The sequence below is a fragment of the Notolepis coatsorum genome, assembly GCF_963971535.1.
Source record: "Notolepis coatsorum genome assembly, chromosome: 5".
Lineage (NCBI taxonomy): Eukaryota > Metazoa > Chordata > Actinopteri > Aulopiformes > Paralepididae > Notolepis > Notolepis coatsorum.
Window position 1 is genome coordinate 145658647 of NC_140169.1, and position 24895 is coordinate 145683541.

General features: G+C 42.9%; 1 protein-coding gene across 1 annotated transcript in view; it reads left to right on the plus strand.

Moving 5' to 3' along the window:
* Positions 1-4750: 4750 nt before the first annotated feature.
* The window catches only part of LOC311228406 (sodium/potassium/calcium exchanger 4-like), a gene marked incomplete at both ends in the record, with an annotated part of 52847 nt that continues 32702 nt past the window's right edge, over positions 4751-24895 (plus strand). Inside the window, 2 exons of the mRNA XM_084314314.1 lie at positions 4751-4895; positions 18257-18364. Coding sequence (XP_084170440.1) covers positions 4751-4895; positions 18257-18364 — 253 coding nt within the window. The remainder of the gene's footprint in view (positions 4896-18256; positions 18365-24895) is intronic.

Sequence of the window (24895 nt, forward strand, 5' to 3'; positions counted from 1 at the left end):
CCTTTTGAGGTGCTTTGGTACCATGAGGTGCAAGCATAGTCGTAGTACCCTTGAATGAGTGCTCCTGCCAGAGTCTTCAGGGTATTCTTGTTTACCAGTGAGGATATCCGGTACAAGAATCAAGTTCGTTGGTTGACTTTTTTTTATTACATTGGATGCCATTTTGTCACAGGAAAGATTTGCCTCTAGGATGGAACCCAGGTAGGTAATTTCATCTTTCCTTGTGACAATATTGTCACCCACTGTAACTGAGAAGCCGTCGGTCTTGCTGAGTTTGTTATTTGAACCGAAGAGAATGGACTCTGTTTTACCCAGGTGTAATGATAGTTTGTTATCAGCGAGCCAGATGCAGATTTTGCCTAGTTCTGAGCTGAGGGTTTTTTCAACCTGTAACTTGTTCTTGTCAGAGACCAGCAGGGCTGAGTCGTCCACAAACGGGAACAAGTTGCAGTGACAAGCTGACATGTCATTTGCATAAATTAGGAACAGTAGCGGACCTAGTATGCTTCCGTGTGGAACACCACAGCTTACTGTGAGGGGGGGGGGATAGAGTACCGTTTACCTCCACCATCTGCTCTCTCCCATCCAGGTAGGATTGCATCCAGCTCACTGATAGACTATCAAAACCAATTGCTTTTAGCTTGTCAATCAGAATGGTGTGATTGACAGTGTCGAAGGCCTTTTGTAGGTCCAGCATGACCATGCCGCAGTATTTTCCCGCGTCCACCTCTTGTTTGATGTGGTCGTTTAAATAGAGAAGGCATGTGTCAGTGGAGTGGGATGTTCTGAAGCCAGATTGGAATTCGTAGATTAGATTTTTTTCCATGACTTTTGAGATGGAGGTAAGGATAGAAACAGGGCGGCAGTTGCCTTGGTCTAATTCACTGCCTTTTTTGTGCAGGGGTGTTACTCTCGCAATTTTGAAGTCCTTGGGGACGTGTCCCTGTTTTATGGAGAGGTTTATTATTATGTCCTCTGCCCTCTTGTTCTACACACCAGACTGCGCTGTCCAGGGTCCTGAAACGACAGATCTCCTGTCCTCTGGGCTCTTGTTCTACACACCAGACTGCGCTGTCCATGGTCCTGAAACGGCAGATCTCCTGTCCTCTGGGCTCTTGTTCTACACACCAGACTGCGCTGTCCAGGGTCCTGAAACGGCAGATCTCCTGTCCTCTGCCCTCTTGTTCTACACACCAGACTGCGCTGTCCATGGTCCTGAAACGGCAGCTCTCCTGTCATCTGCCCTCTCCTCCTCCTCTCCTTTATCACAGAGACTTTGGCAGTCAGTCAATATACGGGACAAGGGAAGTCCCGTGTGGGACGAACCAATTTAGGCCAATATACTGGACGGTCCCGGCTAATACGACTAATCGACAAAAAAGACAAACGGACCGATTGATTGACCGGCCTAATTCACTAAGAGAGCCCTAGTCTCCTGTGTGTGTGTGTGTGTGTGTGTGTTCCCTGCTAGGTTACAAGTGAGGAGAGGGAAGATGCATCGATGGGCAAATAGTCTCACCACAGATTTAATGAAGGCTGACTTCACAGCATTCCACACATATTCAATCAGTCTAAAGATCTACCAGTCATCTAGATGTCTCGCCATGTGTAACTGCAGTGAGTGGGGGGGGGGGGGGGAGAAACATTAATACAGCACTACGGAAATGCTTGTACCCTAGACGTTTATGATGTTGTTTTGACATTTCTTATTTATCGCTCGATGTAAAACTGGATTTATGGCACCATTTGGAACCGGCCTCGTATGACATTTCCGTTAATTGAACCGTCACGATATATTCTCGCAAACGACGGCAGAAACTTCGATACACAAAGTTGATGGCTTCCTCTTTTTTTATTTTTTTTTTGTGCAGGAGAGTGGGAAGATTCATTCTTCGTCCATTCTTAAATTTTGCACTTTGAGAACCAAGAGGGCGGCCGTCTGACACAGAGCTGCACCAGCTGAACCTGAGACGCCACTCGCTGCACTGGGAGGGAGGAGAGGAGAGGAGTGGCTTGTCATCACGTTGCTTTATGAACATGATCCATTATGCATGGGGCGAGGGGTGAGGGTGAGGTATTTATGCTTTTATAGATTCCTAACAAGCAACCAACAAGTGCCAAATGAAACGAAGCCGTCTTGGCGCTGGGAGGCGAAGCGAGTGATGAGATGGATGGCTGCCGCGGTGATGGCGTGGCGTTGGGGGGGGGGGGGGTGGGGGGGGGGCGGGGCGGTGCGACCAGACGGTGTTTCTTGAAAAGCCCAATGATTGTAGTGATGGGGGCGCATTTGAGTAATGTCTTCCCCCCTGATCGATGAATTACTCGAGTAGTGCTGGAGCGATCGTTTAGGGAAATACATTTTTAGAACGCATCTTAAAGCGCAGCATCGATAATGAGATATTGCGTGGAGTCACACACACATATGTGCCCTACCGATGTCTCGCTCCGTGGACATAACTGTGCACAGCACTATACCTGATGCTTAATGCGTATTTTTTATATATATTTTTTTTTTAATTTATCCAGGAATGTCCCATTGAGATACAAGATCTCTTCTTCCAGGGAGTCCTGACCAACACGGCACACAACAAGTTTCAACATAAAACAGGGCATTAAACAAAAAACATACAATTCAAATATAAATACAGAAGGCCATTTGTGCAGTGGCAAGGAGCATAATCAGATCAGCAATAGCATCGGGTAAAACAGTTACATGTTTCATAAAGCGCCAATCGTAGCATACCTTTAAAAGCATTCACAGTAGGAAGTGCCTCTAGACAAAGTTTTACTTGCAACGTATTCCATAAAAAGGGAGCATAGTGGGAGAATGCAGCTTTACCAAGCTCTGACTGCATCAAAGGAACATTTAAAAGCATCCCATTTGCTGCTCGTCTGGTATTAAAAAAGCAAGTATAAAAGGACAGAAGTCTGGAGATATATAAGGGCAGCTTACCTAGCAATGACTTAAGGATCAAAATCAACATGTGTGATTGTCTTCTTTGGTACAGAGAGGACCATCCTAATGACTGATGCAGAGTGCGGTGGTGGGTGCGAGAGCCTGCACCCGTTACAAAACGTATGGCAGTATGGTACGCAGAATCCAGCTTTTTAAGCAGGGCGGAAGGAGCATGCATATAGATTACATCGCATAGTCTAATACAGGCAGTATTGTCAGTCAAAACAGTCGGGTTACCATTTGTAATAATTACATTACCTCCATTCTGTCTGCAGCAGGTCTCTATGTTGTTGGGTCGCTGCTGTTATCTTTTGGAAAGCTAACTTTTTGTTAAGTGTACTATCCATGCCCCACAGCTCCCAGTTTTCTGCAACAACTCGCACCTCGTGGGATTTCAGAGCGATTCTTCTGAGAATCTTCCGTTTCATTGGCACCAACGGGCACTTTTGGTATTTGGTGGTAACCCAAAAAGAAAATCTAGCACCCTCAAAAACCACTCCGGTTCAGTTGAAACGGCGAGTAGTCGATTACTCTCTTCCATCCCTAAATGATTGTTCACACTTTCATGCAGTAGATTAGCTTTATAGACTAAACATGGTTGACGTGTCCAGATGATGCCAAGGGGAGGTGTTCCCAGATCCCTCTTTAAGGTCTTAGAGGTGTCCAGTGGAGTTAGGGCTGGGCGATATGGCCAAAACTTTTATCACGATATATCACGATAAAAATTGTCATATCGATAATTATCGATCTTTTTTATTAGTATACATTCTTTACATTTATTTTTTAAATTTTTTTACAATTATTATTTAAACACAAATGTATGAAGGGCGGCTAGGTGGTGTAGTGGGCAAGGCGCTCACCACCAACGCTGGGTTCGAGCCCAGCTCTCGGCGTTGCTACCAGCTTGGCTGGTCGCTCATACTAACACAATTGGCAGTGTTAGGGGTGGGAAAGCTGGTGGGTGGGTCCTGGGCGTTGTGGACAGCGACTCCAACAGTTCGGTCGGGGCGCCTGCTCAGCGAGGGAAGGATCTGGAGAGAGGTAGTGCGACCTTCCACGCGTTACACTCTCCCAGTGAGAGTCTGTGCTGCCAGACTGGCTGCCGGCTGGCTGCACATGTGTCGGAGGAAAGCATTTGACAGTCTCCGGCCTCCCGGACCAACAGTAGGGGAAAGTGTGCAACAACCAGGAAGGGGGTTGGGAATTGGCATAACGACAGTGGGATGGGAGAAAAATCGGAAAAAGTAGGGGGGGGAAAGATAAAAAATAAATAAAAAATGTATATTTATTTTGCAGCAATTCTTTGTCGTTGCCGCCATCTTTAGTCTTACAGCCCCTCACACTCCAGTTCTCAGGCTGCAGCTGGTTTGAAAGCGAAAGTACCAAAAAAAAGTGGCTGTGGCTCCAGGGGAGTTGAACAGTTCTAGCTCTGCTAGTTTCTTTTCTATCTTTTGGCGCTTTTTTGGTGGACAAACCACCGCGCACACATGCACCGTGACTCACGACTGGAGACTAGCTCTGCTACAGACGGTTTCAAACTGTATTTTAAATTAGAAAGCAAACAAAATAAATGGACAAGAGAAAAATAAATCTCAATTTGGTCAGTATTGTCATTTGGACAAGCAAAGCCATTACCTTAAGTTGCAGGCAAGACAGACAAGTCTGTCCACTGTCTGTTTTTAAAGCTGCCCTGTTGCAGGTCACACAAAAAAGAAATGTATTATCTATTTTTATTATCGAATATTAAAATATATTGCCATAATTATCGTTTTATCGCCTAGCCCTAAGTGGAGTATGTGCCTGGTGTCCAGTGGAGGATGTGCCTGGTGCATCATGGGAAGATCCCTCTTTAAGGTCTTAGAGGTGTCCAGTGGAGGATGTGCCTGGTGCATCATGGGAAGATCCCTCTTTAAGGAGGATGTGCCTGGTGTCCAGTGGAGTATGTGCCTGGTGCATCATGGGAAGATCCCTCTTTAAGGTCTTAGAGCATGTGCCTGGTGCATCATGGGAAGATCCCTCTTTAAGGTCTTAGAGGATGTGCCTGGTGCATCATGGGAAGATCCCTCTTTAAGGTCTTAGAGGATGTGCCTGGTGTCCAGTGGAGGATGTGCCTGGTGCATCATGGGAAGGCACAGTAGTCAAGGTTACAGGTGCGCAACATGGTTCCGGGGGAGAAAGCTGACCTTCAAAAGTTAAATAAAAAGATCTAATGGATATTTTGACAATTGAATAAAGAAACTGCAGCCGGAGAATCATTTGTTCCCTGGAACACTCTGTGAACCACAGAGCCTCCTAGAAAGATACTGTTTCACTTTGTTTACATTCAAAAACGCTTTTGATTACAATGCAGATTTACCATGGAGTTGTCTCCTAGGCTCACATTGGTTCTCACAGCCGCCAAAAATAATTTAGATTTATGATGACAACATGGCATACAATAATTAGTAAAATATGTATCGTAAACACAATTGTTTAGGGAGTAGATGTATGCACATGGCGGTTTTAGCAGATTATTTAATTTAGTACTGAGATTGTAAGTACAATTGGATTTAAAAGGGAGAGAACGCCACATGCTGCTTCCATAAGTTTAATTCAATTTACATTTATTCATTTAGCTGAACGCTTTTATCCAAAGCAACTTACAAGTTCTGTACGACAGGTCAGCAGGAAGGGCACAACTCTATCGGCTGAGTAACACTGTTCATCAAACACTGCTGAAACTTGGGCTCTGCAGTGCATAGTAGTAGAGACATATTAGTAGAGTAGGTAGTAATATAGACGCTATGTTAATTTTAAACTGATTTGTCGGCCCCTGCAGATGTACACAGTTGTTTAGGGGGTAGACGTGTGCACATTGAGAAGGAAAGAGGTTTTAGCAGGTGCGATAAGGTAGAGAAGATAGATACCGGTTTCCTCTCTGTGCGTTCAGTAGAAAGCTATCTGGCTGCATGTTAGCCTAGCTTAGCACAATGAATGGAAGCGGACAGTGCCGGTTAGCCTATAGGCATTGTCCAACTAACACCTCTCCCGAAGGCTAACCGGCACTGTCCGCTTCCATTCATTGTGCTAAGCTAGGCTAACGTGCAGCCTAGATAGCTTTCTACTGAACGCAGAGAGAGGAAACTGGTATCTATCTTCTTGTCTCTCTCTGGAGAAGACGGTAAGCTAACTTCCCAAAATGTTGGCGTGTTCCTTTTAACGATGGCTTTCTTTATTTCTTTATTTCAGATCCCCATTAGTCACTGCCTCAGCAGCGACTATTCTTCCTGGGGTCTGGATCCAAACATATAAAACAAGAATAATCAATAAAACAACATAAAAACAAAACGAATATCAATAAAACACCAATAAAATATACAAACAATTATAGAACATTAAAACCAATCAAAATCAGACATACAAACAAATATGTATGCCAAATGTTCTAATATAGAACAATAACAAATATCAATAAAACAACAAATATCAATAAAACAACAAACGAAGACATCTCAGAGAAAACTAAAACGTGCTCAAAAACATTCCATACACTCATACTCGAATACTCTTCATAACCACTAGACAAAAAAGACATTCCAAATCAACACATAACCCAACCCAACACAAGAACCCATTCATTAGACACCGATTAGACCCAACCAAAATCAATCTCTTTCTGCATTACAGCCACTCGTAGTCTCCTCTTGAATCCCACCTTACTGGTAATTGAAACCAAATATTGTGGAAGTCTATTCCAGTAGGACATTGCCCTGTACATTACAGTTTTCTTTAAGGCTTCAGTTTCTAGGTAGCTTCACAGCTCTAGTCTGTGTTTCAGCGACGCAAACTGACCTCTGACCTCTGAGGATAATGTTGTTATCAGCTGCGCCTGCGACCCCCTGAGGTCACTCCTGTCGGCTCGTCCACAGAAACGTCCCCCCCGCCGCCTCTAGGGACACGGATCTCACCCCCCAGGAGACTGGAATTGGGACACGGAGGTCGAGTGTGTCGTTTTGTTTTAATTTGATTTATTTGAGCCTTTATTTAGCCAGGAGGTAGATTAATTGAGAGCCAGTTCTCATTTACAATGTCGACCTGGTCCACGTGTGGAGAACGTTAGAAAATAAGTAACAGTTGAAGTGCAGCGAGGTGGAAGCAGGATAGGCAGGGGCGGAGCTTCCTATATAGGCGGTTGCCTAGAGCGCCACCCAGAGGGGGGGGGTGCCAAAAACTGCATCCAGCAAATTCTTTTAAATAAAGATATTTATATATATATTATTAATATTTTTATTAACATTGTTGCGCCCCCTTCTATATCTGCAACCAATATTTTGACATTTAAAAAAGAGTATGTAACGTCACGGTGACCAAATGCGTCCACATTTTTATAGGATTCGATCACATTTTCATAACAATAGCGAATATTACTTACCCTGCGCCGTTTTCATTGAGGTTTCTTACAAATTAACAATGTTTTATTTGTCCTTTTATACGCGGATTATCATAAAAATCTTAAATTGTACCATATGTTCCCCTTTAGACAACAAACATAACGTTAACGCCGCACTTTTGTTAAGATAATTAGTTTACCATTCGCGGTCACTGTACTGAGGTGAGGTCGCATTAATAGTTTACCGCTGTTCAGATCGCGTCAAAGAATAGACGCGTCCCAGTGACCTGTGACCTGTGCTAAAGGTCTTGGGAAATGTATTCATGTTGTAGTTTTCAACATTTTCACCCTTTTAATTTTAAACCAATGCTGCCATCTACTGACAACAGAAAGTGTTGTGTATCGTCACCTTGAGAGGCTACCCCCGCACTTCCGTAAACACCGTCGCCCAAAACACATTCTAGAGATTCCCACTTTTTACTGGGAATCGCATTTGGTCCCAGACAATAAGAGTGACTGAGATTGGTCTACGTTCCGTTAACATAACATTTATTTGGGGGGGGGCGCCAGGGGTGAAGCTGCCTAGGGCACCAAATGTGCTAGGTTCTGCTCTGAGGACAGGCGCACACGGGCAGGAAGGAACCCAACAATGACGTTCACACTTTAAGCCTTAGTGCTCAATTAAGATTTATTGCTCCAATCTGAAATCTTTTGTTTGGCTGTTGACATATTTTTTCTTTTTTTTATGTGGCCAATATAAGATTCCAGTGTGAACCGGTCACGCTCCTGAACTGACATCGCATGCGCAAATGAACAATAAAGAAGACGGAACGTAAAAAAAGAATCATGTCACATGAAAGTCTCATGACTGTTCAGACTGAGGTCTCATTGCCATTGCTTACCATTACACCATAGTTCCAACACTATTGAATACTTGCATTGTTGAATTGCTTATGTATTTGAATTTTTGTTCCAAGTCTCACTCTTGATTCATGAATGCATCTACAACAGCATCCAATTATATAGGCACAACTAAGATAATCCCTGACTCGTGTGTATTTATTGGGACAGAGTTTGGCTCGCTGTTAAAGTGTGTTGCAGACGTAATGAGAACGATATATACGGTAGAATGCCTCTCTCCAGTACTTGGCAGAGCACTTTACAACAGAATGTGACGAGGTCTCGTGGTCTTTTTAAGAGGTTCACTCTTCTTGGGATGCCTTAATTTTCTTCATGTGTCACTATAAATCTGGTCATGTTGCAGTTAATATCAGTTAATGTTTAACTAACTTTAAGGGACCACTTAAGTACAGTATAAGGAGAAAACCTTAAATACTTAAGGAAACATCTTAAGGAGAAGACTTTTTGTGCAACCAATTTCTATTTGAAGGAAACCTTAACTCAGATTTAAGTTTCCTTACACCTGCACAGACTACAACATGATGTATGTCATGCCAGTTAGGGTACCTTGTGTATACTAAACCTTGTGTATACTGTTTACCTTTACTCTTACTCTCATAGTATATATTCAGATAAAAAAATCTTTATTGCCTATATTTATTGTAACATATAATATAAACAATGGTGGCATACAGACCCTCATCTGCACCTTGTTTACACTGTTTATTTTTCTCATATCTTTTATATTCAAATCTAATTGTATTGCCTGTATTTATGTCTTTCTACTATTGCCCTGTCCATACCTGTATCCTCCTAATCTTTTTATATAATTGTTTTTCGATTAGTCGACTAATCGAAAAAATAATCGACAGATTAGTCGACTACCAAAATATTCATTAGTTGCAGCCCTAAAGTAAACCCATCCGACATCCACCATAAAAGGCATGCATTCACCTCTTGGTATAGTGGTCTGCGATGTCGCCCGCGGTGCGCGAGACCCGGGTTTGACACTCACTCGGGGCAATCCCTTAACAGAGGTCGAACTTTAACACAACGCAGGGGTGGCAATACGAGCCCGGCTACACTATGATGCCCTGATTTCCCAAAGGGATCAATAAAGGAATATCTTATTTTAGGGAAAATATTAACTTGAGGCGCTTTGTGCCACCACCACCCAGACCCCTACCTAACCCTGGCAGAACCAGGCACTCTGCCACACCACATCCGATTTACGATGTTAATTGATTTTTTTTCTCTTAAAAACTATAGAAACGCCAAGGAAATCATTCAAATAAGCCTTGTTTTTATTTGACACAAAAAAAGTATCAAACCAAGATGAATTTCCCTATTGGGATTGAAGTGCAAACCTAACTTTCACCAATCTTCACTTAAAAAATTTAATTATATATATATATATAAAAGGTTACTCTTGATCAAACAAAGATGAATGTCCCTATTGGGATTAATAGTGCAAATCTAACTTTCACCAAACATCACTTTTTGTAAAATAAAAGGTGACTCAAAACGATTGAAAATCTTTTTTTTGTTGTGAAAATCGATTTTAATTTAAAAAAAAATGTAATCGTCCTAAATCATGAATTCGATTAATTGCCCAGCCCTACATCTATTATACCTGTATCTGAGCTGTACAGGACGACAAACACAACGTCATGTTTGACGAGATAACGGTCATCCTTTTATTTACCACTGTGGATTACGTAGGCTCCCCTGACACGTCTTCTTCCGTGACTATTCTGTTTGGATCGGCGCAGTACGGGGGGGGGGGGCCATATGCCGTGCCTGCTCTCTTGCACCGCCCACACACACACACGCACACACACACACACACGCACACGCAGCAGTTGTCTCGTTCGGGGATTAAGAGGCCACAGGACCACAGAATATGGATAATACAGGATATATACATTATGCATTTGACTTCAGCTTTTGTGTGGCGAGGTTATTGGTAATGGAGCGAGATTAGATTAGATTACAACGGTACAGTACAACAAAAAGAGGTTTGGCATCATCCAACCAGAGTGCACATGGAACGGTAGAGTGCAATAGTGATATACAATATACAGGTGATTAATAGCATTACTGTAGGTTGACATCGACTCAATTTGCACCCGTTGAGCTCATGGAAAGAATGGCTTATCATCACAGTGACGTTGTTGGTGCAACTGCAAGACTAAAACCTTTTTCAAAAGCTCATGGAAATGCTAACCGTGAATTTGGATGAGAGGGAGAGAAAGGGCTCGGCGCCTCTCCTAGGGCGGTGATTTGGAGGAGAGGGAGGGAGAGAGAGAGAGAGAGAAAGGGCTCAGCCCGTTGCTTACCTAGGGCGTGTAACTTCAATCTATACCAGAATGCTTCACATCTGTGACACTGTGTCCCTCGTTTGGTTTTTATTCCCTTCACTGAAAAGGATGAAAACATACAGGATGTAAACGACACCCCCTAGGCTTCACTAATTAGAACGGAACCCCACTTTTGTTTGGCTGCCATTTTTCCTCTGGGAAGGGAATGATGATGAGGAGAAAGGATCTAACCGTAGAATAGAACCTACCCTTCGTCTCTATGGCTGCATTTTTATATAGAGCTTTTATCCAAAGCGCTTTACAATTTGTTCCTCACATTTTACCCATTCACCCACACATTCACACATCGACGGCGACCATGCAAGTTGCCGACCTGCTCATCGGGAGCAATTAGGGGTTAAGTGTCTCGCTCAAGGACACATCGACACGCTGCCCGGGAGGAGTGGGAATCGATCCGGGAACCTCTGGATTACCAGACGACTGCTCTACCTCCTGAGCCACTGTCGCCCACCATAGAACAGAATCTAGTACTTGTACTAGAGTACTTTGTTTAGGGAAATCTAGTTTTAGAAAGCATCTTAAACGGCATGGCAGCAGCAATGATGGTGCACATCACCTGATGTTTAATGCGTATCGTCAGTAAAAACGGTCTGTTACCATTTGTAATAATTACATTACCTCCACTCTGTCTGCAACGGGTCTCTTTGCTCATGGAACGTATCCGTATCAATAGTCTGAACGCTAAGTTCACAAAGTGGGTGACATGTTGTTGGCACAATTTGAAAATGCACAAACGCAAACTGCCGTTTTTAATCTTTTCGAGAACGCTAAGCTAGCTGTATTCCAATGCAACAAACCGCAACTTTTGGTGGATGTACTTAGTGGTAACAAAAAATTATAAAAATAAGAGTTCCCTCAAAAACCTGTGGTTCAGGGTTCGCAGAAGGTCCTTGAAGTGCTTAAAGTGCTTGATCTTTGTCAAAAAAAAGTTAAGGCCTGGAATTCCTTGAAAACAGCCAATTTTAACAAGGTGCTTAAAAAGTCCTTGAAATTCAAATCAACCATTCGCATTGAATGTTTTGTTCATCCATGATCAAATTGTTCTGATTCAAGAAATAGGAATTTTTTTGTTCCGTTTTAGTCAAATCCCTAATTTCTTTGCGTGCGATGCTCTAGAAGATGCTTAAAAAACAGCATTTAAAAGTGTCATCCTTGAAAATGAAAAATAGATGGCGGTCGGGTGGCGTAGCGGAGATTGCGCTCGTCACCAATGCAAGAGGCTGCGGTCTCGACTCCCGGAGTCAGCATTGCCTGCGGCTCGGGCCGATCGTCATACTAACTCGTTTGGCTGAGTTAGCGGGAGGGAAGTCGTGGGTGGTAATCTGGGGTTGTGGACAGCAACGCCTACAGGTCAGGTCTGGGCGCTTGCTCAGCGAAAGGCAGGAAGTGGTGAAGGCAGCGTGACCTCCCACGCGTTACGCTTCACCAATGAGAGTCCGCGCTGTCGGGTGAAAAGAGAGCCACTGGCTGTCTCCGCATGTGTCGGAGGAAGCATGCGGTAGACTTCAGGGTTCCCTTGTACCGACCAGTAGGGGGAACATGCGCACAACAACCAGGTAGGGGAGGGGGGGAATTGGCATAACGACTAAATTGGGATGGGGAGAAAAAGAGAAATCGGAGAAAGGGAGGATAAAAAAATATATATGAAAAATAGTGCTTGGAAAAGTACTTAAAAGTCCTTGAATTTCATTTTGCAATGTCTGTGGGAACCCTATCAGTTGAAACGGCGGGTACCTGAGGATTAATTGATAACTCGCGCCCATCCCGAGTGTCGTGCATTCGCTCGCTCGATGGCTTCCTCTTGTCACATTGTTGGCAAAGCTGCAACACTCGATCCATAATACACACACTTCACATCTGCACACACAATTCTGAGCACTTGTATTAAAGCACTACCGCACTTTAGTCATTCAGAGATGAAATGACCAAAGATTATACATTTTGGCTTGGCAAGATTTCTTGAAATGAGTACAAATATCTAGGGTTCTCTCTCCTGATTGCAGTAAACGCAAAATACATGTTCTCGTATCCCTTCCCACTTTATCCAGAGCGGAGGGACTGGGAGACCCATGTTACTGACCAGACACTCTATATCAGTGATGGCTGTTTACTGCAGAGTGGAGGGACTGGGAGACCCATGTTACTGACCAGACACTCTATATCAGTGATGGCTGTTTACTGCAGAGCGGAGGGACTGGGAGACCCATGTTACTGACCAGACACTCTATATCAGTGATGGCTGCTTACTGCAGAGCAGGAGGGACTGGGAGACCCATGTTACTGACCAGACACTCTATATCAGTGATGGCTGCTTACTGCAGAGTGGAGGGACTGGGAGACCCATGTTACTGACCAGACACTCTATATCAGTGATGGCTGTTTACTGCAGAGCGGAGGGACTGGGAGACCCATGTTACTGACCAGACACTATATCAGTGATGGCTGCTTACTGCAGAGTGGAGGGACTGGGAGACCCATGTTACTGACCAGACACTCTATATCAGTGATGGCTGTTTACTGCAGAGCGGAGGGACTGGGAGACCCATGTTACTGACCAGACACTATATCAGTGATGGCTGTCAGAATGTAGAGCTAGTTAACACTTATTTTAACAAGGAAACACCACTTACAGCATCTTTTAATAATGGAAGGAAAATGTAGAACGGGTCTATTGCAACTGGGGCTGACCTTTTTAGAATTTTTTTGGAATTCGAAGCTTCTGGGCCGAGATTCGATTTTTAATTCGAAGCTTCGAGATAAAAAAAAATATAAAAAAATTATGTTGTGGGACTTGTACAGCACTTTGTTCAACTTTGTCAGTGCTGTAAAGTTTAAACAAACGAAACACTTTGCTTTCATGAAATATTGTAAGCCGTCATTTGAGGCTTTATAAAAGCAGCACAATGAACACAAATCTGTCAGTGCCGAGTCCGACCTCGTCTTAAATAACAAACGTCATTGCTTGTTGTAGTTAACAAAGAGAGGCAGAGTTGATTTAGCAAAAAAAAAAAAAAATATCATATATATATATATATTTTTTGTATCTAATTTTATTTTCATATTCGAATCCCATGCCCATCGAACGAAGCTTCGAAGTATTTCAGACAGCCCTAATTGCAACGATACAATTTGATGAACAACACCACCGACCCTTAGCTGCCAGAGATGTTCCCCGCCTGCTGACTTGTTGTTCACAATCTGTAAGTCGCTTTGGATAAAAGAGTTGGATAAATGACTAAATGTAAATAGTACAGCTCTGTAATTTAAATGTATTTTTTTTTTTATTCATTCATTTATATATATAAAAACCTAGTGGAGTTCTATGATTTCTGGATATGAGCTACATCCGGTTGTTGGCTAGACGGACCGTACTCAGGAGAAATGGCATTGTAGTGTTTTTGGTCTCATCAGAATCACAATCCGAAAGGTCTTTATTGCCAAGTAGTTTAAACACATACAAGGAATTTGATTTGGCCGTCTGGTGCGACGTTACCGGACAGACTATTACGGTAAAATAAAGTAAAAGGTAGAATAAAATGAAATATAAATAAAAAAAATAGAAGCATAATGGAATATAAAATTATAAAATAAAATCTACCAGGGCTGTACAAATCGTGCACGATGTGGTCGAGTATATACACTCAATTAGAATAAAAATAACCAATACAGTGGGATGGGAATATTCACCAGGGCTGTGCAATCTTTCGTTTTCCGTACGCCGCCATGTTGACGATAAGAAGAACATCATGTAAAAATAACACCGTATCCTCCTCACCTAATGGTAGCGTGTTCTGGTGACGGACCTGTGTGTGTGTGTGTGTGGAGAGAGAGCAGAGTGGGATGCGGTGGAGCGTGCGCTGTATGCTCCAATTTGCACTTCAGAGAGACCACATCTGTCCGTGTCCTCCCACGAGCCACTCTGCTGTTCTTTTGAAGATCTACCCATTAGGTTGTCCTGCTCTGCCATAAGGCTGTTATTATCTTCTATACTTAAAGGACCACGTCGCTCTAATTCCGACCTTCCCATCACCCCGTCTTTTAACGCATTTAGTGTTTTCATAGGTCTATACGCTGTGCGTGTGCATTAGCTTAACCTTACCTCACAAAACGCCACTTCAAACTGCCATTGAGGTTGAAAAGGGGTGTGAAATGCTCCATGAGACTCCATGATACACGTTGGTTTAACCCTTTCACTACCACACTACAGAAGGTTAACCCTTTCACTACATAAGAACAAAAGCGGGGCTCGCAACTCACTTGTAGTTCCAAGGTGATTTAATAGACAAAAAAGGCAGTAGATGCGACGTTTCGACCTTACTGGTCTCCCTCAAGCTTGAGTTAGATTGGTAAGGTCGAAACGTCGCATCTACCGCCTTTTTGTCTATTAAAACACGACAAGTGAGTTGCGAGCCCCGCTTTGTTCTTATGCATTACTGTTTTTACAGTTTGGCTCGGCACCAACACACGGAGGATGTGCGTTATTTATTTTTTCTAACCCTTTCACTACCACACTACACAACAGTCTGTAGTGTGGTAGTGAAAGGGTTAACCTTCTGTAGTGTCGTTGTGAAAGGGTCAACCCTTTGTCGTGTGATAGTGAAAGGGTTAACCCTTTGGTAGTGTGGTAGTGAAAGGGTTAAAGTTGCTAGGCGTAGGTAATTCATCCTTCTGAGAGCCACTGAGGTCAAGTCAAATCAAGTGTTCCTTTTAAGATAAGATGTAACGCACTGCACCAGAATCTGTGCAGTGGTTATATTATTAAGAGTCAGATAGTCCTAAGACTCATAACAGTTCTCCAGCTCACCAGCCGTTAGCTCCGCAGCAGTTGGCAGCAGTCCGTGCCTCGCGGGTGTGGAGCCTGAGGGCTACTGGCACGTACAAACGTCCTCATTCAATTGGGCGTGCTTATCCCCTCCTGGGTTGCTGTGCGAATTTGAATAGCGTTGTATTAGTGAAAATAAACGATAGTGATTTTCACAAGGGTCAATGACCTACGCCTCGTGACTTTCGAGTTTCATGGAGCATATTTTTCAACATCAGTGGCGGTGTTTATGTTTATTAGGATCCCCATTAGTCATCATCGACGTGTTGACTATTCTTCCTGGGGTCCGCACAGATATACACATACAAAAACCCCACCCCCTCCTAATAGACAGTCTCCTCCCCTCCGTATGTATATATTCTCTCCCCACCGTATGTATATTTCTCTCCCACCCCCTCCTAATGTACAGTCTCCTCACCACCGTATGTATATATTCTCTCCCCACGTATGTATATTTCTCTCCCACCCCCTCCTAATGTACAGTCTCCTCACCACCGTATGTATATATTCTCTCCCCACCGTATGTATATTTCTCTCCCACCCACCCACCCCCTTCTAATAGACAGTCTCCTCCCCTCCGTATGTATATATTCTCTCCCCACCGTATGTATATTTCTCTCCCACCCCCTCCTAATGTACAGTCTCCTCACCACCGTATGTATATATTCTCTCCCCACCGTATGTATATTTCTCTCCCACCCACCCACCCCCTCCTAATGTACAGTCTCCCCCCCCATCATATGTATATACTCTGTCAGGATCTATGGGTAACAGTACTGTATATTTGCACATCATATATGTCACAAATGTAACAGTACTATATACCTGTATGTCCCTATGCCATAAATGTCATGATGTCATGTATGTTGTGTACGTCATAAATGTCACTATGAATTGAAAATGGGGGACCCTGATGTAAACAAGACAAACGTCTTTCTCTGGTCTGCATCCCCTTAACAATTGTATGTATTGAGCCGTACTGTATTGTACCCATTCTGCAATCTGTTAAATAAAGTTTTCATTAATTCATATGAAACATTCAGTATAAATCAGTCATATATCACATACATGATCAATAAAAAATAAAACAAAAGAAGAATATAGGTGAATCCATTTCACCATACCTTTTAAAACTTAAAAAAAAGTAAACGGAAGAAGTTTGAATAACATGGCTGCAGCTACACTCATGCATGACATATATTTAGACCGGTATGGTCATGTTGTTATTGCATCAATTCACTATTTTCAATATTTCCAGTGAACATTTGTGCATAATTGTTTCTTTAAAATGCATGTTAAAACGATCCGTACTGTGTTGCTTGTGGGTGTCTCATTACGTAATGGATTCCTGAGGTTAGTTATTGCATCATTCCTACTCAGGCAGCACAGTGGTTTAAAGGGGAACTTCAATCAATGCTGAGTTATTTTGCACATAATAGGGAGGTGTCGTCTGACGTCACTTTTAGGGGTGGGAATCGCCAGAGACCTCACGATACGATAGTATCGCGATACTAAATATATCGTGATATTTTGCTATATTTATTTATATATATATTTTTTTTTTCACATTTAATTTATTATCTTATTTTCAACTGCAAAGTAAAACTTTGTCAACATGTTTTATCTAATAAAATAAAGTTCAGTCTGTTCATCTCACTTCAATCATTTTTATTGCAGCAAATGGGATTTTCTCAAGCAGACAGATGTAAACACTGTAATCTGTGTTGCATGTACCTGACAAACTGAACTGTTTGTATTACTGAATGCACATGTGTGTGTGTGTGGACTACTGTACTATTACAGGTATTGAAATGAACAATGCAACTTCCTTATACATATTATTATTATTTTTTTTTTTTGTATGAATAATTAAATATCGATACTTGGCGTCCCTGTATCGATACAGTATCGCCACGCAAAGTATCGCGATACTACTATGTATTGATTTCCCCCCCACCCCTAGTAACTTTGGACCGCCCGTGCGGTCCACCCGTTTAGGGATTTATCATTGGGAAAATGGATTATCGGCTATTGTAATAATTATGCCTCATGAACATTGGAAAGCTTTCCATTTTGTGCACAAAATGAGTTCCCTTCCATCACTAACATTATTGTTTAAGCATTTTTGGTTGAAATAAAATTGTATTTAATTGACAATTTAATTGCGAGTATTTTCACGTTGAGCTATAGATTGTGTGGATGAATACGCACTGAAAGGTACACCATGCAAATGTTCATGCTTTATTTGTTTTAAAACGAGACGATTTAGAAATTGGCAATGGGGGAAATGCATTGCGATTTCAAACGAGGTGGACCGGCCGGAAACAACGACAACAACAATGATGTAACCAACACTACACCTCCCTATTGCTGTGAAATCCATAAAAAGGCCACAGTCTCACAACGTGCTCGCTTGAAGAAAATGTCTTCTCGTCTCTTGTCGTCTCTTACCCACAATGTGTTACCTGCTCTAATGGAGTCATAACGTAGTTACCTCTAACTCTTTCACAGTGCAGCTTTAACCCTTTGTAGGGTGGTAGTGAAAGGGTTAACCTGCTGTAGTGTGGTAGTGAAAGGGTTAACCTTCTGCAGTGTGGTAGTGAAAGGGTTAACCTTCTGTAGTGCGGTAGTGAAGGGGTTAACCTGCTGTAGTGTGGTAGTGAAAGGGTTAACCTTCTGCAGTGTGGTAGTGAAAGGGTTAACCTTCTGTAGGGTGGTAGTGAAAGGGTTCAACATTAATTAAACATTTGTTTTTATTAAACAACATTTGAGTTATGATGATTTCACCTGACTAACAACAACATTGTGTCGTCCATCTTGTGTCTCAGGTCACGGCATGCTGGTGGAGGGCCACCCGGACCACCTCCACTGGGGCAGGAGGCTCATGTCCTCGCAGGCGGATAACTCTACCGCGGACAAGAACTGCACAGCGCCAGGTAACGCCGCCTCAGGAGGGTGGGTTTGGCTTAAGGGGGAGGGTGCGGTGTGTACGTGTCTAATTTAAGATGCGTTTTTTTAAAGCATTTCCGTTTTATTAAGGTTGTACGGTACAGTAAAGCCACGGGGGGGAGAGAGAGAGAGAGACCCACCCACCCAGGCTGGGTTTGAGTCCAGGATGTTGTGCTTTCATTGGTTCTGTTGTGCCAGCAGGACAGGGTTTGGCGCTGATCACGGTCCATTGGTCCCTGCAGGGGCTTCGAGTTCTGATCCCACCTCCTGTTGGTGGGCTTATGTCTCTCCTGATTTCAATTCACACCGCTTGCATCGTGGTACACATTGAAAGGACTATAGGCACGGGGTCGGATATTAATTATTGTAGAGCACCCTTGGTGCATTTAGACAAAAGACACACTTCTTCAATCAATACCTGAAATAAAGAGAACCTAACTAACCTTACTGTCATGTACTTGTCGTAATATACTAACCTACACTGTAGCACTCAACACTTTGATGAACATTGTTACTCAGCTGATGGAGTTGTGCCCTTCCTGATGACTTGTCATACAAAACTTGTAAGTCGCTTTGGATAAAAGCGCCAGCTAAATGTAAATGTAAATTTAGAGGTGCTATAGCTAATATTCAGCTAATGAGATCTCTGGTTTGCACTTTTTTTTTTAAATCAGCGGCTGAGTAACTATTTCAAACCTTTATTTAAACTCGAAAGGCAACTTGAGGTTTCCCTCATCTTCCGTCACGTCGAGTGACTATGGATCGGCGCTAATTGTACGTGAGTGCCATCTACTGTAGTGTTTCAGTCACTCTGTGGCGTTTTGAGGAATCACAACATGACGTTCAGACTTCTGGTTTGTGAAATCGTGAAAACCTATTGTGCAGACTTCCAGGTTGGACAGACGGAATGTAAAAACATACATTTTGGACACAACAAATTCTTTCAAATGATTAATTCACAATCCTATTTGTTGGGGGGGGGGGGGGGCAATACTTTTATTCCACACCTTTCCAAAATCTCGATTTATTATTATTATTATTTATGTCTACATAAAGATATGATCACTATAACCTTTAAGTTAAGGGTAGCAGGAACATCTATAATTAGATCTGTGTAGTCTGCTGATAGTCCTGGCTCCTGGTGCTGAAAGGGCACTTTGAAAAACACAATATATATATATAATCATTTATATATATATATAATCATTTATTCTTACTGTATATATATATCTATCGGTCTGTAGTGTACATACCTGCGCATAATCCTTTTTACATATAATGTAAAAAATGATCCAGTTAAACGTTAACATTCCCGTCCAGTTCAGCGTTAAAACATTACCATCAAGTTCAGCTTTAAAACATTACCATCTAGTTCAGCGTTAAAACATTACCATCAAGTTCAGCTTTAAAACATTACCATCTAGTTCAGCGTTAAAACATTACATCAAGTTCAGCTTTAAAACATTACCATCTAGTTCAGCGTTAAACATTACCATCAAGTTCAGCATTAAAACATTACCATCAAGTTCAGCTTTAAAACATTACCATCTAGTTCAGAGTTAAAACATTACCATCAAGTTCAGCATTAAAACATTACCATCTAGTTCAGCGTTAAAACATTACCATCTAGTTCAGCGTTAAAACATTACCATCAAGTTCAGCTTTAAAACATTACCATCTAGTTCAGCGTTTAAAACATTACCATCAAGTTCAGCGTTAAAACATTACCATCAGTTCAGCGTTAAAACATTACAATCAGTTAAGCGTTAAAACATTACCATCCAGTTCAACTTTAAAACATTACCATCAAGTTCAGCGTTAAAACATTACCATCAAGTTCAACTTTAAAACATTACCATCAAGTTCAACTTTAAAACATTACCATCAAGTTCAACTTTAAAACATTACCATCAAGTTCAGCATTAAAACATTACCATCAAGTTCAGCGTTAAAACATTACCATCAAGTTCAGCTTTAAAACATTACCATCAAGTTCAGCATTAAAACATTACCATCAGTTCAGCGTTAAAACATTACCATCAGTTCAGCGTTGAAACATTACCATCAAGTTCAGCGTTAAAACATTACCATCAGTTCAGCGTTAAAACATTACCATCAGTTCAGCGTTGAAACATTACCATCAAGTTCAGCATTAAAACATTACCATCAAGTTCAGCATTAAAACATTACCATCAAGTTCAGCATTAAAACATTACCATCAGTTCAGCGTTGAAACATTACCATCAGTTCAGCATTAAAACATTACCATCCAGTTCAACTTTAAAACATTACCATCAAGTTCAGCGTTAAAACATTACCATCAAGTTCAACTTTAAAACATTACCATCAAGTTCAACTTTAAAACATTACCATCAAGTTCAGCGTTAAAACATTACCATCAAGTTCAACTTTAAAACATTACCATCAAGTTCAACTTTAAAACATTACCATCAAGTTCAGCATTAAAACATTACCATCAAGTTCAGCGTTAAAACATTCCCGTCCAGTTCAGCGTTAAAACATTACCATTCAAGTTCAGCGTTAAAACATTACCATCAAGTTCAGCATTAAAACATTACCATCAGTTCAGCGTTAAAACATTACCATCCAGTTCAGCGTTTAAAACATTACCATCAGTTCAGCGTTAAAACATTACCATCAAGTTCAGCATTGAAACATTATCATACACATTTATTTAATATTTTTTACACAGTGTGGTCTTGTTGAAATGAGTGCCAGTTGACAAGATTATGAGCTGGAAATCTTACTTCTTACTTCTACAGTTATTCCACCCTAACGCGGCGAGCCGACAATTATGCCTCTTAATCTCAAATCGCCCCAACATTTCTCATGATTGGCTTATTTTTGCAGCACAGTACAGTTGGGCTTCCAGGAATGTTCTCTCCGTGTGCGTCCGATGGAGAGACGCCCCCACCTAACATTCCACTGCATGGCCCTGGACCCCCTGAGGCTGGAGGGAGGGAGGGAGGGAGGGGGGAGAGAGGGGGGGAGAGGGAGGGGGAGGGGGAGGGAGGGAGGGAGGGGGGGAGGGAGAGGGAGAGGGAGGGGGAGAGGGGGGGAGAGCAGGGCCTGGGAATGACATCAGCCCAGATGGATGAACATTCTCATCTGAGGCCTTTTACATTTTCTTCCTTATGCTGCTTGTGTTTAATGTGTACAGTGTGTACAGTAAGCACCACATCTAAAGCGGTGCTTTAATTAGGCCAGTGTTTGTGCGATGCATAGATTATACTTGCCCTGCTTTAGTCTTCTCTCTCTCCTCATTATTATTGTCTGCCCAGGGAAGATGTGCTTTTCTAATGATGATGATAATTATAATAAAACATCAATAAAATTTGAACAAAGGATCAAAGGTGGGAAAGAACAACCTCAATGATGGGAAAACAAAGTAGACCTAGAGAAAAATACCAAATATGAATTAAAAGCTTGATTTTTTTTTGAAGGAGGTGAGTGAAACAGGAGTTCGGTAATGTAGGTAGAGAGTAGTTCCTGGTGTCTGTACTGTAGGTATAGAGTAGTTCCTGGTGTCTGTACTGTAGGTAGAGAGTAGTTCCTGGTGTCTGTACTGTAGGTAGAGAGTAGTTCCTGGTGTCTGTACTGTAGGTAGAGAGTAGTTCCTGTGTCTGTACTGTAGGTAGAGAGTAGTTCCTGGTGTCTGTACTGTAGGCAGAGAGTAGTTCCTGGTGTCTGTACTGTAGGCAGAGAGTAGTTCCTGGTGTCTGTACTGTAGGTAGAGAGTAGTTCCTGGTGTCTGTACTGTAGGTAGAGAGTTCCTGGTGTCTGTACTGTAGGTAGAGAGTAGTTCCTGGTGTCTGTACTGTAGGTAGAGAGTAGTTCCTGGTGTCTGTAACTGTAGGTAGAGAGTAGTTCCTGGTGTCTGTACTGTAGGTAGAGAGTAGTTCCTGGTGTCTGTACTGTAGGTAGAGAGTAGTTCCTGGTGTCTGTACTGTAGGTAGAGAGTAGTTCCTGGTGTCTGTACTGTAGGTAGAGAGTAGTTCCTGGTGTCTGTACTGTAGGTAGAGAGTAGTTCCTGGTGTCTGTACTGTAGGTAGAGAGTAGTTCCTGGTGTCTGTACTGTAGGTAGAGAGTAGTTCCTGATGTCTGTACTGTAGGTAGAGAGTAGTTCCTGGTGTCTGTACTGTAGGTAGAGAGTAGTTCCTGGTGTCTGTACTGTAGGTAGAGAGTTCCTGGTGTCTGTACTGTAGGTAGAGAGTAGTTCCTGGTGTCTGTACTGTAGGCAGAGAGTAGTTCCTGGTGTCTGTACTGTAGGTAGAGAGTAGTTCCTGGTGTCTGTACTGTAGGTAGATAGTAGTTCCTGGTGTCTGTACTGTAGGTAGAGAGTAGTTCCTGGTGTCTGTACTGTAGGTAGAGAGTTTCCTGGTGTCTGTACTGTAGGTAGAGAGTAGTTCCTGGTGTCTGTACTGTAGGTAGAGAGTAGTTCCTGGTGTCTGTACTGTAGGTAGAGAGTAGTTCCTGGTGTCTGTACTGTAGGTAGAGAGTAGTTCCTGGTGTCTGTACTGTAGGTAGAGAGTAGTTCCTGGTGTCTGTACTGTAGTAGAGAGTAGTTCCTGGTGTCTGTACTGTAGGTAGAGAGTAGTTCCTGGTGTCTGTACTGTAGGTAGAGAGTAGTTCCTGGTGTCTGTACTGTAGGTAGAGAGTAGTTCCTGGTGTCTGTACTAGGAGGCATGCTGCTGTTGGGAGGAGTGAGGTAGGAGTGACGTACAGTAGGTGGGGGCCAAGTTACAGGAAAGGGAGGTTAACTCCTCCCCCTTTTTTAGCCCTTTGACTTCCTGTGTACGCCCCCCCCCCGCACGTGCTTACGAAACCAAGCCGCATTTCTCCGAGACGCTCTCTGATTGGCACTGACTGACGCTCTCTGATTGGCCACTGACATGTTTGCCCAATCCGTGACGAGCTGTGTCTTTGCCCATTTCCACGTCAAACAGCCTGCAAACTACCTGGCGTTCTATCGCCCTGCTCTAAGACAAACTCTAACCTTAACCAACTTTGAAAGAGTGCCTAAGCTTAACCGGTGTAGAAACAGGCGTCGGCCAATCAGAGAGCGTCTCCGAGAAATGCGGCTTGTTTTTGTAATCATGCCCCCCCCCCCCCCCCCCCCCGCAGGGAACTCTTGCGCAATACACACTTTCCAGTGATTGGCTTCCGGGTTCTTCCTATTATTAACCCTTTCACTGCCGCACGACTAAACGGTTAACCCTTTCACTGCGACAATACAGAAGGTTAACCCTTTTCACTGCCGCACGACAAAGGGTTAACCTTTCACTAAGGGTTAATACGGTGCCAGCATGGCGCTTGCCTGTTCCAGGATTCCAGTTGCAACCCCCCCCCCCCCCCCCCCCCCCCCCTGCTATTCATCATTCATACCTTTTTTTCTTTTTTTTTAATTGGCCCCAGCAATAATAACTCCTGGAAAGCATGGATGTTAAGTCAACACTTGATTTACATTACTGGCCCATTACAAATGATGATGATGGTGGTACAGTAGTAGTAGTAATCTGAAGAGGCGTAAATCAGAGCGTGGGACTGTGATGGTGTCGACTCTCCAGAGTGAGTCGTTCCACCGATATACTCTTTAACAAATTAAAATGTGTGTTTTTAGAAAACGCAACACTCCTCTGGCAAGCGCACGGTTTTAACGGCACACATAAACAATTTTGGTCGTATTGATCTGGAACGAAACTAATTTGTGTTTGTTTCTATTAGCCGGTACGGGGTGCTTTACCAAGACGACTTTAATTTTACTCTGGGAATATTTAATGATATTCGATCTGTTATTTACATTTTCTTCATATTTTCCTTTCCCACGTACAGTACTTAGTGCAAAACTCAAAAGCATACGGCACCGCACGGTGTGGAGGCTCGGCCCCTATATAGGTTATGCCCTATAGAAGGAATAATATTGCGATAATAAGCATGTTGCTGATACGCTGAGCTCCCACTGGAGCCCGTGATTAATACACTTATGGATGTATTAGTATCGGACAGTAGCAACACTGTAGAACTGAACAACGAGGCGAAGGCTTTAGTATGGCTTTGTTTTGCAGTATGAAATAATCCCTCTGGATTTGATTACTGTTGGTTTTAGATACGCCATCACACTAATCTGCTTGGGGGGGGTGGGGGGTGGGCACGGGGGCGGCTGTAGCTGTACATGTTGCGTGTCTTTAGCATGGCGAGCACAGCGGTGGCGTGGAGGGAGAAGCGAGGTTAACTCTGTCGACCAAAATGGCAGCGTCATGTCTCTTACAGATCCTGACCCTGCAGAGTGTTTTGTGTGCATCTGTTTGGCCGACGGGAGGCGGTGGAGGAGGACGGTCGTGGTCATTGGTCGACAATGTCGAGGGGGGGGGGGGGGGGGGAGCGGGGGGAGGTTGCAGATGATCGAGGAGACTGGCCGTGGCTTTGGCTGCCATGTGGCTTGATCCACCATGGAACCAGCGTGGCTTGATCCACTGTAGCCCAGCGTGGGTTGATCC